Source organism: Heterocephalus glaber, unplaced genomic scaffold (assembly GCF_053883595.1).
Source record: "Heterocephalus glaber isolate CG9 unplaced genomic scaffold, H.glaber_assembly_v1.0 deba00001457, whole genome shotgun sequence".
Taxonomy (NCBI): Eukaryota; Metazoa; Chordata; class Mammalia; order Rodentia; family Bathyergidae; genus Heterocephalus; species Heterocephalus glaber.
The window spans coordinates 42,844,964-42,862,248 of NW_028258305.1; the positions used below are offsets into that span (position 1 = coordinate 42,844,964).

Sequence of the window (17,285 nt, forward strand, 5' to 3'; positions counted from 1 at the left end):
GTCTCACCAAACAATGGACAAGACTTGAAAGGATTAAATTGTGTCCAAATAACCTAACCATTTCCTAGAAAAAGGCTCAAGAATGCTTATAGGAATATAAATAAGGTAAAAGTCACACCTGGCACCCAATAAAAATACCAGATATGTAAAGAAGCAGAAAAATATGAACCATAATGTAAAAGAAAATCAATTAAATTCAACCCCCAAATGATTCAAATGGCAGAAGTGATAAGTGAGGGTACCAAGACCATTCTAATAACCAAAGTCCAACTCCCCCCAAGCCAAAGAACAACTTGCCAGGGCCCATGGTACATGGCACTGGGACCTCTGAGGCGTGGAGTGCAGTGTGTGAATCAAGGAGCTTAAGGGACTCCAAGAGCAAAGAAAACCACACCAGAGTATATCATCATTAAATTGCTTAAAAGAAATTATACGGAAAAAAATATAAAATCAGCCAGAGAGGAGAAAAAGTCAACTATGTACAGAGCAACAAGTAAAAAATGACAGGAGACCTTTTGTTCCTGTTTCACATTATCTGTTATACATTTTGGTCCTCATTTACACTTGCAGTTTCTCACACTAGAGAAACTATTCGGTATTTATACATGTGTGTCCTGTTTATTTCATTTAAGAGTATCGCCTCAATGTGCATCCATTTAGCTATAAATGTCAAGGGAAGAGGAAGTGGGGCGGTGGGGAAAGGAAAGAAGGGAAGGGAAAAGTATGAGAAAAGGAGGAAAAAAATGGAAACAAAGTTTTTGTAAATAGGGAGGGCCGGAGAGTGGAAGGGAAGGAAGGGAAGGGGAAAAAACAAGAACCTAGATATATCATGTACAGGTACAAATTTCCAATGATGAATGTGATCATAAGGCATACCTAAAATGTGCCAATAAATGTAATGGAAAAAAATGACAGCAGATGTCTCATCAGAATGCTGCATCAGAAGATCTTTAAAATACTGAAAGCTGAGCTGGGAGCGGTGGTGCATGGCTGTAATCTCAGCACTCAGGAGGCTGAGGCAGGAGAATTGCCAAAAATTCGAGGCCAGTCTGGGCTACATACTGAATTCAAGAACAACCTGAACTACATAACGAGACCCTGTCTCAAAAAACCCAAAACAAAACAAAACAAAAACCTGTAATAAACCTGAAAGCTAAAATTGCCAACCTAGAATTTAGCAGAAAGAACAAACAAAAACTAAAAGAATCACCATCAGCAGACCTACACTATAAAAAAACATTAAAGGAGCCAGGCACAGGGGTGAACACCTGTAATGCCAGCACTCTGGAAGGCTGAGGCAGGAGGATCACAAGTTCAAGCCCACCCTGGGTAATGGAGCAAGACCCTGTCTCAAAAAAACAAAACAGGTCTGGGGATAGCTCAGTGTGAAGACCCTGAGTTCAATCTTTTATACCCAAAAGAAAACAAAAATAAAAATGGATTTCTACACAAAAAAGTAATTGGTGTTTATATATTTTGAAGTCTTGCTATAAATTATGGCCGTGTAGCAATAGCCTGGTCACCACAGTCGGCTTTTTGGTTGCTGGTCTGCGTAATAATAGTAACTATAGGAAGTTACTCCAATAATCTTCTTAAACATTACTTTGAAATTGGTCATTCCTACAAATCTGCAGGAGGCTCCAAGACAACTCTAAATGCTTAGCTGGGATGCAACATCTCCAAAGAGCTTGTGACATAAATACTAAATATGATATAAACAGCCTTTAACTTTCTTAGGCTTTTCAACCTGTATTTCTGCCTAGGTTATTCTGTGAGAGTCAGTCTTGAATGTTCTTTTCAAATCTCGCTCTTTTTCTCCTCTGTCTCTGTGTCTGTCTGTCTCTGTCTTATGGTACCAGAGACAGAAGCTCAGAACCTTCACAATGAAATTAACTATATCCTGCCCTATTTATTTATTTTGAAATTTTGAGACAGTGTCTCACTAAGTTGCCTAGGCTGGCTTCAAACTTGTGATCCTCTGCCTCAGCTTCTTAAATAGCTGGGATTACAGGTGTGTTCCACCATACCTGGCCTTCAGTTCTCCTTTTGAAGGCAACTTTTCCATGATGCTTTTCCTGACCAGTCTCTTTCTTTAAACACTCAGCAGTCAACTGTTTATGTCAAACTCTCATTCGACATGAAGATGCATGGTCCTGTGGGAGGTTACCTCTTACACAATTGTTTTGTTCTTATTCAATCCATTGTTCATGTGGTATCTCAACATATTACTCTGCATGTTCCACAGAGCTACCTTTGTAGATAGTAATGAATACTTGTTAATTAAAAAAGAGAAATGAAGAAAATTTAATATTCAAGCTATTGTGCATAACATTTTATAATAGATCAAAAACCCTAAAATTTCATGAGACTAAAATCTTATTTTTAAAGACTGCTGGGCCGGGGATTTAGCTCAGTGGCACCAAGGCTGTCTCCAAAGCACAAGATCATGAGTTCAATCCCTGGTACTGGGAAAAAAAAAAGACTGCCAAAATTTCCATTGTATCTTTAGGGTCATCAATTGGCAAAAGACAGTGGAAAAGAACAGAGGAGCACGGTTATTTCTGGTGAGTAATTGTCAACATACGTTCATGTCCTGGGGACTGTGAACAGTGGTGTGCGCGCGCTGTGTGTGGTAAGCGTGCAGCCATGCCACTTACCTGCTCAGGGCACACAGTGTTCATTCCTGGCATCTGCAAAGAGCTCATCTGCATCTGGCCCATCATTGGGTTCATGTTCTGAACATTTGTATTTCCACCTGCCATGGACACGGTGATGCTCATGTTGTTGTACACTCCTGGCTGTGCAGGTGTGGGCTGGTTCTGGACAGCTTGACCGAACACACTGTTAACTCAAAAACAATGCCAATTACACCCACCGGTCATGGATAATGTGACTGGATTCTGTTTTACATTGATAGAATTCAAGTAAAATATTTTACATTCTTAAGTGACATGCAAAACTGTATCTTCCTGTATCAGGACTGAATATAATTCAGATACATTTTGAACTCTGCCCAATGGGTTTAAATCTGAAAGTTACGATTATCTCCTTAGACCCAAAGACAGATAGCCTCATGTCTTTTCCAGGAAGCAAAATACAAGGGCAATTATGATTTTCAGTGGGTCTGTTTTACTGACTCCTTCTTCATGGCCAAGTTCTGAACGGTTGTTCTAACAAAGGTGTCAATTTTGTGTGTGTGTGTGTGGCGGGGGGGATTGAGATGGTCTCACTATTTAGTTCAGGCTGGCCTTAACTCCGTATGTACTTAGGCTGGCCTTGAATTGTCATAGCCAAGGCAATTCTCCTGCCTCAGCCTCCCAAGTGCTGGGATTACAGACATGCACCACACACCCAGCCTCAAATTTTAAATCAGTATGTATTAGTAGGTAGAATAGTATGGAAAAGATTCAAAGTAATTCAACTTGCAACTTTGGATTTGAACCCTGAAAATTCTCAGGATACAAATATATACATCTAAAGGAAAATGATATGAATTTTATCTTTCATAAGATCTATGAAACACCACCTATTCTATGATTATAAATCAATTGTTAATTCTGGAGATTTTGATTCCAAAAATGATTTTTGCCATCATGGCTTGTTTATTCCTTGTTAGTTCCCACATGGTAAGCAGGATGTACTGACACTTACAGCTGCCAGTAAATTAAGGTAATCAGACTAAAATTAACAGGCCAAGAAGCAGTGTATTTATCATGTCTGAAGAAAAGCTGCAAAAATTTCCCCAAGTAATTACAAAACAAATGCTCACAGGAAATCATATGCTTTGGAGTGGCCAAGAAGGCATCGGTGGACCATCCACTGATGTCTGCACAATATGTGTGCTGTGGGGCAGTGGTCCCACAACCAATGGTAAGAAAGACCTATTAACGCGCTCATTTGCTAATGAGAATGCTTGTGCCGTAGATAATGCTCATCTGTCAACTGATACCTAAACGATCACCATGAAGAGAAAGGCTGTGCAAGTTAATTCATGGGAGGACTGGAGAGACGTCTTAGCTGTTGATAAAGGTTTAGGGCTTCATTTCCTTTCAAGTTTATATTTGGGACTATATATTAGCTAAGGTTCTTTCAAACTGTTCTGTCAACAGTTCCATTTTCGTTTCTTCCATCGGGGGAAGAGGACCAAGCCCTTCAGTAGCCTGAGTCGCTCAGTGGGAAGGACAGCGGGGGTTAGTGGAAACTCCAGCTCAGGGTCCACAGGGTCTCTCCCTCACTCTGCACTCTTGTCTGCCTTGAGGAAGTGATCAGTTTTCTCAGGGTAGTACCAGGTAATTGGTAACCCCTAAACATGAGGAGGAGGGAGAAAGACGAAGACTCTGGCCTAGAGCAGGTTCCACAGACATTACAGGCAGTAACAAGGAGGGAGGGGTCCCTGGTCAAGTAAGTCTGAAAAGCAAATGGGTAAGCAACAGGACTTCTTGGCCTTTAAAAGCTAATAAGCGTCAGGACTCTCCCTCCAGCTGAGTGTTATGTGGAACACAGCCCGGTTCTGGGACACATCGGTTTGGTCGCCATTTCTTTCCCTTGCCACCAGACAGATCATGGAAAAGAATCACATGATACCATCTCCAAACCTTACACCAGTCTACTTACTGCTCGTCTGATTAGCTCATGTTTTCCTTCTCTCTGACCTCCTCTGCCACCCACTACACAGGTTATTTGCAGCAGGAGCTGTTTTCTCATGTTTTTTGTGGTATCATGTCATCTGATAACAGAGTCACTGTCTCTGTTAGTATGTAATGTTTATGTTGACTAATCTACACATGAACCAAATATGCAAGCATGAATTCTGAAGAGTTGGTGGCAATTATTTTTTCCCCCAAATCACTTGGGAAAGTCAAAGTTCACAGAAACTACTGAAATACAACAAAAGCTCTCGTTCACGTTTGAATCTGAGTCCAAGAAGTGACCTGGGAGTAGGGAAACATAAAGAATGGGAAGGAGAAAAATGGTATTGTTTCAGAAATGATGGTGCGCGAAGTATGATTAAGGTGACATTTAACGTCTGTGTCAAAGAAGGTGAAATTTAAGGTGAGACTTGAAGTGTGAGCCAACAAACTGGGCAGCCTCTAAGGGAAGAACCTTCCGGCAGAGGGACCGAAGAATGCAAAGGTGCTGAGTTTGCAATGGACTTGGCACATCTGAAGAACAGAAGAATAAACAGAAGCCCGTGCGGCTGAATGAGTGGTGAGAACAGCAGATGAGGTCAGAAACACATCCAGGAGCAAGATGTCTTAGGGATTTATAGCCCTATTTTGTGTGGTGAGTAAGTTGGAGGACTACTGGAGTTGTGAGTGCAGGGCTGACATACTGCCTTGTTTTCAGCACGATTCAGGCTACATGCGGAGACAGACCACGGTGGAGGAAGGGTGACAGCAGGGAGACAGGAAAAGGGTGACGGACGGTGGCTTGCGTTACAGTGTGTTAAGTACAATGGGTAAGAAGGGGGCGATGCTAAGAAGGTGACATGATTTCATACTGTGTTTGATGTGAGATGTGAGAGAAAGAGAAAACGTTTTTCTTTTGAGCAATTAAAAGAATGGAGTTGTCATGGAGATGGGGAAAAATAAGAGGAGCAAGTTTTAGGGAGAGTTTTTGTTGTGATAGATTTGAGAGTTCTTTAAACTTCTCAGTGGAGACATCAATTAGGTAGCTGGACATACAGTATGGTATCTGGGGATTTATGTGGGCTGCAGATTTAAGTTTGGGGGTAATAAGCATAGAGACAGACATTTACAGAGTAAGACTGGATCATGTGACCACGGGAATGAGGTGATATGGGAAAGAGGTCCTAGAATGGACACTGCAGGATCAAGAAAATGTCCCCAGCAAATGGTAGTCTCCAGCAAGAGACTGAGAGGTACGGTGAACTTTCCAGAGAGAAAGGTGTCTCAGAAACTAAGTGAAGAAAGACCTTCAAGAAATGATAAATGAGTAAAGTAGTGCACACCTATAATCCCACTCTGAGAGGCTGAGGCAGGAGGATTTCAAGTTCAAGCCCAGCCTAGGCAACTTAGCAATTTAGTGAGACCCTGTCTCAGAATAAAAAATAAAAAAGGTCTGTAATTCAGTGTGAAGGGCTTGGGTTCAATCCCCACCCCCACAAAGATAAATGGGGGAGGGGGGCAGCTCAGTGGCAGAGGACCTGCATGGTATGTGCGAGGGCCTGGTTCGATTCCTATCACCACAAAAAAATTAAGAAATAAAAAAGACCTAAGTGCTCAAATATGTTAGATGCTACTGACAAACACTGCACTGGCACTGAAGAGGACATTAACCACCTTGACAGGAACTGCAGAGGGGTGCAGAGACAGAGGTTAGTGAGACCTGCAGGCAACACTGTGTTTTTTAAAGCCTTTCTTTTCTTTTCTTTTTTATGGAGCTGGGGAATTTGACTCAGAGCCCTGTGCATGCTGGGCAAGCACTCTACTGGTGAGGTGCACCTCCAGCCCTCAGAGTCATACCGGAGTGCTTAGGTGGAGGAAGGGAGCAAGGTTCAGCTGGATTTCATTAGGGAGTTTTTCCAGACATGAAAGCAGCAGAGGGAAAGCTGGCAAGGAAGTTCAGAGCTGCTGTGAGGGAGAAATCAATTACGGACATCAAAAGCGAGTTTAGCAGGTGGGATAAGAACACGTTAAGAGACTGAATTCTTCTTGTATGTTACAGACTATTCCATTCCTATCTAATTTACATACCATCCTCACTAAGTGCCATGCAGTTCTCTAACAAAAAGACTTCCCCTCTCACCTTTCAATGAACTTTAAGAGAATATGGCTTTATGTTTTCAATTTTAGCTGACTTACTTATTATGTTGTCAGATTAAATGGTTTCCCTGTCATTAGAACCAAGACACAACCAAATTAAAATCCTTATAAAACTCAAGTGATGTGTAAAAAGTTCAGCAGCCAGGATCTGGAAAAAAAAGACTTTAGTGCAATAATTCTAAGCAAAATGGGTAAGATGAGGCCACATGAAAATCTAAATTTTCAAAATGGGGCAGAATAACCCAAGAAGTCTTAACATTTTTTTGTTGCTACTATAAAACCTTTTAAACACACTATGTCCCCACTACTCAGGGTCTATTGAAGTCTAACATTTTAATAGCCTTGGTTTACATTTGTAAGATTTTACAATGTTTTTTTTTTTTGCTACCAGGGATCGAACTCGGGTCCTTGCGCTTGTGAGGCAGCCGACAGAACCACTGAGCTAAATCCCCGGCCCTTTACAATGTTCTTATAAAGACTTTTTTTTGGTGGTACTGGGGATTGAATCTAGGGCCTTGCACTTGCCCCTAGGCAAGCACTCTATCACTAAACTACATCCACACCCCTTTTAATTTTAGACAAGGTATCAGTAAGTTGCCCATGCTGAGGCAAGAAGATCTTAAATTAGAGTGTCCAAATCATAAACAGAGACTTTAAAAAAAATTATCCCTTTCTACACATGTCCCAGGAAAGCTCTGCTTCTGATGGAAGTTAATCATATTCTTTAGGTGCACTGAGAGGTAGGATGAAAAGACTGTGGACCACTTGGCCACTTTTCTGTACTATAAATACACAAATCTGCCTTAATGACTTGATACTTCAAACATTTAAAAATTATTATTTTGCTTTGTTGATGACATAAAGTTGAGGCCCTTCCATCATCTGTTTAGACTCCTATGCTGCAGGGTGTTAGGAATGGACATATACAGAACACCGCCCCTTACTTGTTGCTTCCCATTGCTCCTTGCTGCCAGGCCTTCATGTCTGGTGACTGGTACCCGGAGGACGGCGGAGTTTGCTGCAGCAGAGAGCTCTGAGGAGGAGGGATTGGCATTGGGACCATGGAGCTTCCCGGGCTTAGAGATGGTGCAAAGTTGGCCTCACTTTGGGGAACCATTCCTGAAAATCGACACAAATTAATTTATGTCAATACACTGTAGAATATTAACCCCCATTTAAGAATAAACTCAAAAGATCTATCATAACATATTTAGAAATATCTTCAATAAACTAGGGAAAAATAAGTTTCTTAAACTAAGCCAGGATATTTTTAAACAGACAGATAAACATACATGTTTGGAAGAATGCTTTCCATTCACTGAGATACTGATTTGCTTAGCAGGACTATATGATTTTTTTTTTTTCTGTTTTTTGTTTTGTGGGTGCAGCGAACACCAAGAGGAGAAAGTAGGAGATAAACTCAAAAACCACCTTCTTGACCTGTTGGGGTATGGAGATTATAGGTACAGGATAAAAGAAATGAGGGGCAGAGATAGGTTAATAAAGGGGAGAAACACTATCTTTTCTGGGAATGGGCAGAGATTTTTCTGGGAACTTGGGTGTCACCTCTTTTCAATCCTTTTATGGTTCTTTCAGTTTCACCACAATAGCCAACAGCCAGGCGCCGGGGTGTGTGCCATTTAGCAGCCAGATGGATTAGGGTGAAGTTAGAGGCCGTCTGGCAGTCACTTTGTCAACACTCATTTTTAAGTGTGAAAACATGAGCACACATGCTGATTATTTTGGCAATAAAAGTAACTTGATAATGGAAATAATTAGGGAAGAAAAATATATATGTGAGAATAAAAAATAGGAAGTTTTGCTGTCCATACTTCCTCAGTCTTCTCTGTGGGTTTTTCTTCCTTTCCCCTTTTTTTAAAAAAAGCTTTACTGAAACATTAGCTACATAGCATGAAATTCATCCACTGCACTGCAGAGTGATTCAAAATTTTTTAATTAAAAAATTTTAACAATGTTTATTTGAGACCCTATGTAGTCCAGGCTGGCCTTGAACCACTATGTAGCCAATCTGGCTTCAAACTCTTATCAATCCTCCTGCTTTAGCCTCCTGAGTGAACAGGATTATTTTACAAATTAGACAGCTATCCAACTTTGTTCTTCTTTTGCAAAATCGTTTAGGCTATTCTAGGTCCTTTGCACTTCCATATACATTAAATTAATTATTATTATTATTTTTGGAGACGGGATCTCACTGTGTAGTTCACACTGCCCCTGAATTCACTATATATTCCAGGCTGGTCACACCAATTCTCATGCCTCAGCCTCCCTGAGGGCTGGGATTACAGACATGTGCTACCATGCCCAGCTCCATTTTAGGATAAGCTCATCACTTTCCTCAAAAAGTATGCTGAAATTTTGATGGGGATCATATCGAATTACAGGATCAATTTGGAGAGAATGTCAGTTTTTCAGTTTTATTTCTCTCTGAATTAATTCTGGATGGTTTTCATTGCTATATTTCTTCCAATTAACTTTTTCTTCTGTAAGTTTTATTCTGCTGTTTATTTCATATAGCATGTTTTTCACCTCAGACACTAGGGTTTTCTTTAGAAGAGTGATTTTGATTTTTCTTTTTGTATCAGGGATTGAACTCATTATTGTATTTTTTGTTGTTGTTTTATTGATATTTTATTGTTTGGTTTTATTTGAGATAGGATCTCACCATGTATTTCAGACTGGCCTTCAACTCCCTATGTAGCCCAGGCTGGTCTTGGACTCATGGCAATCCTCCTGCCTCAGCCTCCTCCATGCTGGGATTACAGGCATGGGCCACCCAGCCCAGCTTATTGGTATTTTCTACATTTCTACTTATGCTAAAGCTTTCTTCTAGCTTCTGGAACACACAGAATAAATTTATAGCTTATAAGTTCTTTAAAGTTCCTATCTACTAATTGTATCATTCTAGGCTGGCTTTTGATTGACTAATTTGCTTCCTCTTTACAGGTTACATTTTCCTGCTTCTCTGTATGCCTGGTTGTTTTTGAAGTCAGATTTCAGACTTGGTAAATTTTTCCTTGTTAGGAGCTAGTTATTCTTCCTGTAAATATTTCTGACCTCTGTCTGGGCTGTGGTTGATGAGATAAGAGCAGGGGTTAGGTTAGGGCTTTTTAGCTCCACTACTAAAGCGAGATGCCTCAGTTTTCTCTGCCTTTCTGGCCTCCCAACTCCATACCACAGCCCAGGGAAAGCGCCTGGCTCTGTGGATTCTCTTCTGCAGCAAACCTCAGCAATCTCCAGAACTACACTGCTGGTGGGAATATAAAATGGTACCATACAGCAACTATGGAAATCAGTATGGAGATTCCTCAAAGAATTAAAACTAAAAATTCCATTTGACCCAGATATTCCCCTTCTAGGTATTTTCCTGAGAGAGTTAAAGACATCATATTACAGTGATACATGCTTTCCCATGTTTATAGCAGCACAATTCATAATAGCTAAGTCTTGGAAGTGGCTTGTATGTCTATCATCAGATAAATGGATAAAGAAAAAGTGGATTACTACTCTGCTATAAAGAAGGATATCTGTAGACAAATGGATGCACCTTCAGACCATAATGTTAAATGAAATAAATCAGACTCATAAGCTTAAATAATGCATGGTTTCTCTTATATGAGAAGCCCAAAATATAAATTAAGAGCAAAATAAAAGATAATAGGAAATGGGGTAAAGGATCTTTTGCAAAAGGGAAGGTACAAAGAAAAAATAAAAATTAAAAAAATATTTTGTTAAAGCTGGCATACATAATAAAGAACTACATTATATTCTTAGCTTTCTGGCAATGTAACCTCTTTAAGAACATAATAGTCAATTATTTAAGTTTTGCATTATGACTGAAATCTGGTAAATGCTCCTACATTTAACAATGCTTATTAAATTTTTAAAAAATGGTTCCTCTTATGTTTTTATTATGCTAAGGCTATTCTTTTTCTTTTTTCTGCAACGAAGTGCATTTTGTAGTTAAATACTTTTAAGGAAGAAAAAGTTATATAGGTACAGAAAAAAAGAATGCTATAATATGATTGCGGGTTAGTATAATTCTTCCAAATTTTCCTCAAAAACTTATGCACAATTTTGACTTGTTTCTTTCCCTATCATAAGCATTTTTCTATGTTCTTATCATCTTGGTTTTTGTTGTTGTTGTTTGTTTTGTTTTTTTGAGATAGGGTCTTGCTATGTAGTCCAGGCTGGCCTTGAACTCACAGGAATCCTCCCGCCTCAGCCTCCTAAGTGCTGGGATTAGAGCCATGTGCCATTATACCAAGCTCCTGTTCTGTTTTTGTAAACGCAACTGCAACCCATATTATTGTCTACTGTGCCCTGTTATTGCTAATATAATGATTTTTCTCTCTTTTTATTTGGTTATTCTGGCCAGATGATAGCTAATTTAGTCATTTCAATTTTTTTTTTTTAGTACTGGGGATCGAACTCAGGTCCTTGCGCTTGTGCAGCAGCCGGTGAAACCACTGAGCTAAATCCCTGGCCCATTTAAATTTTTTAATGGGCTATAATTTCTAAAGTATTTTAAATTTTCTGTGAATGTTGTGATTCATGCAGATTTTATATAACTTTTTTTCACTAAATGTTTAACTACTTCTTAAAGTAAAGATGATGTGGGCTGGGGATTTAGCTCAGTGGTTCTGGCACTTGCCTTGCAAGTGCAAGGTACTGAGTTCGATCCCTGGTACAAAAAAAAAAAAAAGTAAAGATGATATAACAAAAACTAGGTATTTTTTCCTTGTTTCTTCCTGTATATGTAATTTAATCTCTGATAATAATTTTGACTTAGACTATGTGGAGAGCTGGGTGTGGTTGTGCATGCCTATAATCTCAGCACTTGGGAAGCTGAAGCAGAAGAACTGCAAGTTCAAGGCCAGCCTGGGCTACATAGCAAGTTGAAAGAAATGCTGGACTACCCAGTGAGAGTCTGTCTCAAAAAAACAAAAAACAGCTGGGTGTGGTGGCACATGCCTGTACTCCTAGCACGCTGGTGGCTGAGGCAAGAGGATCTCTGAGAGTTCAAGGCCAGCCTGACCTATAAAGCAAGGCCCTGTCCAAAAAGAAAAGAAAGAAAAACAAAAAAATTTTTTTCTTTCATTTATGATTCTTCAGGGTTTTTTTTTTTTTTTTTTTTGGTTTTTTGACATCATCTTCATATTGTAGACTACTGGGCCGGGGATTTAGCTCAGTGGTTTCGGCACCTGCCTCGCAAGCGCAAGGTCCCCAGTTCGATCCCCGGTACCAAAAATATCACAACATACACATATTGTAGACTACCTTTGCATTTATTCTACATTTTAAATTTTAACTATTTTAGTTGGGGTCCTGAAAAATATTTGTATTTAATGTGTTTGAAACCTTATTTATGATAAAATAATTTCTTCGAGAATAAATATGGAGGGAAGGGAGAAAAAATAATTACCATATTCCAGATATCATTCTGTGGAGTCCAAGTTAATCAGTGAATAAAAACTCCAAGTATACAACATGCTTTTAAGATAGTATTTCTTCCTGGCCTCATCTCATCTCACTATGTTAGAATGGACAGTTTTCCTTATTAGATAACCTGGGTTTTGGTTGGTTTTATTCTCTAGTATTGGTACTTTGATTTAGTTTAATTTAATTTTTTTGGTACCGGGGATTGAACTTGGGACCTTGCGCGTGCGGGGCAGGCGGCAGAACCTCTGAGCTACATCCCCGGCCCTAATTTTACAATTTTTAAGAGCAGTAAAAGTTCCAAGTAAAGTGAGTGGAGGCACAGAGATCTCCTATGTCCCCTTCTTCTCGCACGTAGAGCTTCTCTCATCACTATCTCCCACCAGAGTGAGATACTGTCATAAGATGAACCTACACTGATAGCCCATTATCATTCAGATTCCAGAGTTTACAGCAGGGTTCACTTAGGGTTGTGCATTCTACAGGTTTGAACAAATGTGTGACATGTATTCTCCATTACAGTATCATATAGAGGTAGTGTCACTGCTCTAAAAATCCTCTGTGAGATGACTAGTTTTAGTACAGAGGCAGCCTGTGGATAATTAATTATAGGGAAAATCAGAGTTCAGGTCTCAGTTCTGCCTCTACCCTGAACCTTGGATTCCTCCACCCAGATTTGAGGTGTGACTGAAATAGGCAGTAAAAGTTTAAAAAAATATTTTAGTAAAAAGACACGATGCCATTAATCCCCCTCAAAATGCTTTCTTTTGATTCAGATACTTCTATTCCATCATTCTTGGTGCTTTCTAAAGCAGTTCTGGAAGTCCTTTCATGAGTGTCTTTACAAGGTGTGATCAAAAATCTGGTGACTGCTGCCATCAAGGCCATCCAACAGGAAGGTGGGCTTGTAGGACACTAAGGTGCATCCTCATCCACCGCATTCATGGAATCTGGCATCATGCAACTTCTGTCTTTTCCCAAAATCAAAATGACTATGAAAGGTAAACATTTTGAATTAACTCAGGATATTGAGGCAGCATACAATGTAACTAAAGACTCTCATGAAAGAAGAGTGCTTCAGAAAGTGGCAAGAACAGTGGGATAAGTGTGTTTGAAGCTGGGGGTGGTGATCTGAGGGAGATTGGGAGCAATGTTTTTTTTTTTTTGGTACCAGGGATCGAACTCGGGTCCTTGCACTTGCGGGCCAGGCAGCAGAACCACTGAGCTAAATCTCTGGCCCTAGGGGGCAATGTATTTTTTACTGCAATATATTTTAAAAATTCAAACATTAACTATATTTTTAAATCACAAATTGAAATCCAGTCTTTTTTTTTTTTTTTTTTTTTGGTACCAAGGATTGAACTCGGGTCCTTCCACTTGAGAGGCAGGCGGCAGAACCATTGAGCTAAATCCCCGGCCCATCCAGTCCCTTTTATTTTTTTTTGGTACTGGGGATCAAACTCAGGTCCTTCCGCTTACTAGGCAGGTGGTGGAACCACTGAGCTAAATCCCCGGCCCTTTCAGAGCTTTTTTTTTTTTTGGTACCAGGGATTGAACTCAGGTCTTTGCGCTTGCATAGCAGGCGGCAAAACCACTGAGCTAAATCCCCGGCCCCCAGTCCCTTTTAGTACAGTTCTTTGTCTACACTGTTAATTCTCCCTGCTGGAGAATAATGAATATCAAAGCCATTTGATAGCAGCAAACAGAATTAGAATTCATACTTAATCAATTTAGTTCTTCAAATAACTTCTACTCATTGACAAATTACTGTGCTAAGCACTGGAGAAACAAAGAACAGGTTAAAATGATCACACTTTATTCAAGCTATTTAAAAAGAAAGATAGCTAGGTTAGCAAGTGATTATATAGCTAGTGAGTGCTTATGGTTGGGATATCAGGGAAGGATTTCCAGAGGAAATAGATTTGAGAGAAGGAAGGAACAAGAATGAGGAAGGAGAGGAAAAATATTTTACACAGTAGGTACAGGAAGTCTAAAGGCCTAGAAGTAAAAGAGAGCAAGGTTTATGTCCTTTCTTAGAACTCAGGAAGTCTGCTGTGGCTAGAACACTGAGATATGGAGGGAAGGGGGAAATATAAGTGATGGATCTAGCTGTGAACAACTTTGGTGTGCTGGTGGGAAATGCAAGCATGTCTGATCATACAGCTGCACACATGAGCACACAATCTGGCTCAGGAGTAGAGAATGGAGCCGTTGGCAAGTAGAGGTCCTGGAGCCCCAGAAGTAGATCACTCAGAAGAATGCTCAGAGTAGTGTGTTTATTGCAGTTCACGTAAGAGGGGTCACTAGATGGGCTTCAAGGGACCCACGAAGTGGCTATAATATTAAAAAAATTTCCTCATGTTAATTTTAAATATTATCTTTGTATCAAGGAATTTTAATGTTCTGTTCTTTTGCATTCATCATGGCATGATCGTCTAGAAACATTTTCTGTTTTCAAAAATACAAGAACACATACTCTGCCATCCCTATTACCTAAATGTCCCTTCATTTAATTTGGGCCTAGGTAAGTTGAAAAATGCAAAGCAAAGCTAATGTAGCCGTCTTTGGTTTAACTGTTATTAACATAGGGATCAACAAATGTTTCTACTAAGGGCCAGATATTAAATAGTTTGGGTTTGCCATAAGGTTTCTGTAACAACTACTCTGTAGTGTGAAGCCAGACACAGATAAACTAGTAAGCACGTGAACATCATAAACTAATGAGCATGGCTGTGTTCCAATAAAGCTTTATTTACAGAAACAGTGGAGGTGAATTAGACTTAGGGATCTAAGCTTACCAAGCACTGAAACATGTTAGGACATACATGTTTTAGAACTTTTGTGTGGCAAATTTACTGGCAATAGAAGCATAAAACTAACAAGGACCAAAGAACCCTCACATCTGGATTTCCTTAAACTATAATAAATCCGTGTGCATGTGCGTGTGTGTGTTTCAGAAGGAGTGACCTGAAAAGGCTACAACTTTTTGGAATTTGAATTAGTACCAGCTCAAAACCTGGTCCTGAAGCTCTCTAATCAGAATCTTGGTCATATTAGAGCAAATTTATAATTTAGAATAGAAGTTAAAAACACTGCACTTTAAAATGTTATTATTCTGTCCAGAAAAACTAACAATTTTTTCCAGTATTATTTTGAAACAGTATATGGAAGAACTGATAGCCCTGCTATTTTATTTCTGTTTAGCAATAGACGAAACTACTACTTTTTACTGTACTTACTTTCTAGGTTTTGTCCATAGTATGAATGCTTACTTTATCAAAGAAAAATTCTTATTTTGTGAAAAATATTTTTTGTCAATAAAAAAGTTGGTCTGGAAGAACAATTTAGGCACCAGATGGAATACTTACAATGGATGGGTGGACTGTATGGGCAAGTCAAGCAGCAGCACCTCTCACTGAGATTCATTTTTAATTGGTTTTAGTTTCCTTTTTTCTTTTTTTATATATAATTAAGAGGCTTATTTTCATTTTTTTTTCAGCAAGTTGCCATTAACTTTGTATAAAAGTCTGATTAAACAAATATTTATAATTGTCACTATTTACTGGAACCTCAACATGATAGAAAGGAAATTTAAAAATCCAGGTCCAAGAGAAGAACAAAAAATTGAAAAAGAAAAACTTCTGGAAACCAGAATGTTCACTGCAGAGGAAGCTATCACCTAAGCAGTCTAAGTGGTGACACCGATGAAAAGTCTGAGACTTAGTAGAAACTGACAATCCTTAGGTAAACTATCAGAAAATCACACAAGGAGAAAAACTATGCAAATTTTGAATTAATGTTCTAAAACTCATTGTCTGCAGATGACTTTAATTAGGTCTCACTGGGATCTGTAAGAGAAAGTAAAAAAATAAAGAGAATGCATTTTGCATACAAAATGTTACAACATTTCAAGTGGGACACAGACAAGCCTGTATAAGTCCTCCAATTTAATCATGTCAGCTATGGAAGAGAGAGAAGCCTCAAACTATTCAACCATTCAGTGGAAGGTTCAATCTAGGGCTGGGACCTCCAGACTCCAGCACTCACTCCCAGGAGTGGAATGTGCCTGAGGTGAGCGCTGTGCAGGCCTTGGGAGTATTACTTAAGAAAAGCAGCCCCTCCTACCTGACCCTGGATACTGGAAGACATTCTGCTGCATCTGAGGATTGATTGCAGTGCCAAACTGTCCTCCCATGTTTCCTGCCATGCCTCTGCTCACCATGCTGTTGCGGGTGGCCAAAGATGCTTCAGGATTTGCTGCCAGTTGTGAAAAGGGGCTGGTAGAAGCAGGTGGAGTTCCTGGATTTGTACCATAGTTTGGTGGGTAGGGGAATTGCTGTGGAGCACCCTGAGGAAGACGGGGGTTCCCCATTTGAACTGGCAGTCCAGATGAGGGAGGGAGGTTATTCCCAAAGCTTTGCTGCCTCATGAGCATGGCTCGTTGCTGCTGTATTAGCTGCCTCTGTCGGTGCTGCTGACTGTACAACTCCCGCTGACGCTGCGCCAACATCTGAGCATTCAGGGGTGGCTACAAAGGAGGAAAAATCCTTCACTTACTAAAACCATTATAATCATTACCTACATTGGAAAGCTGATAGCAAAAACACTGAGAGCCTGGGAAAATAAAATATGTAGCAATTAGCATTATATAAGGCAAATTAAAACAGAAAAGGAACGAAAATTCTTAAATAATCACAGGAGAGAAAATGAATTAAGCATACTTATAGATTAAAAGTAGCTGAGAAACACTAAGATGATACTACTCATACAGCTGCTTAAATGCAAATTCCTAATTAAAGTGGAAAAACACTGAGAAGAATCACAGAGAATATATATTAATTAGTTTTGTAACATAGGCCAAGAAAACTGCTAAGAGAAACATAAAAACCACAAAGATGTGAAAGAAAATGTACTTAATCTCTTCTATCCTATTTGACATTAGATTAATTTTTTTTATTTCCAAAAAATTTATTGTGTTTCTAGTACGGGGAAATAGTTTCCTCACTTTCTCACTGAAATCATTTACCCTACTTTATTTAAATG

At 39.4% G+C, this 17,285-nt stretch overlaps 1 protein-coding gene across 15 annotated transcripts in view; it reads right to left on the reverse strand.

Annotated features, from left to right (window-relative positions):
* Ncoa1 (nuclear receptor coactivator 1) overlaps positions 1-17,285 on the reverse strand; it is a 265,108-nt gene that overhangs the window by 7,879 nt on the left and 239,944 nt on the right. For 14 of the 15 annotated variants that reach the window (XM_087216231.1, XM_087216230.1, XM_087216223.1 and 11 more), the window contains 3 exons: positions 16,368-16,770; positions 7,730-7,904; positions 2,658-2,841 (listed from right to left, as the gene is read on the reverse strand). In XM_087216231.1, the coding sequence (XP_087072357.1) occupies positions 2,658-2,841; positions 7,730-7,904; positions 16,368-16,770 (762 nt within the window). Of the gene's footprint in view, positions 1-2,657; positions 2,849-7,729; positions 7,905-16,367; positions 16,771-17,285 lie in introns of those variants that run through there. The other variant, XM_087216235.1, reaches the window with a different exon arrangement.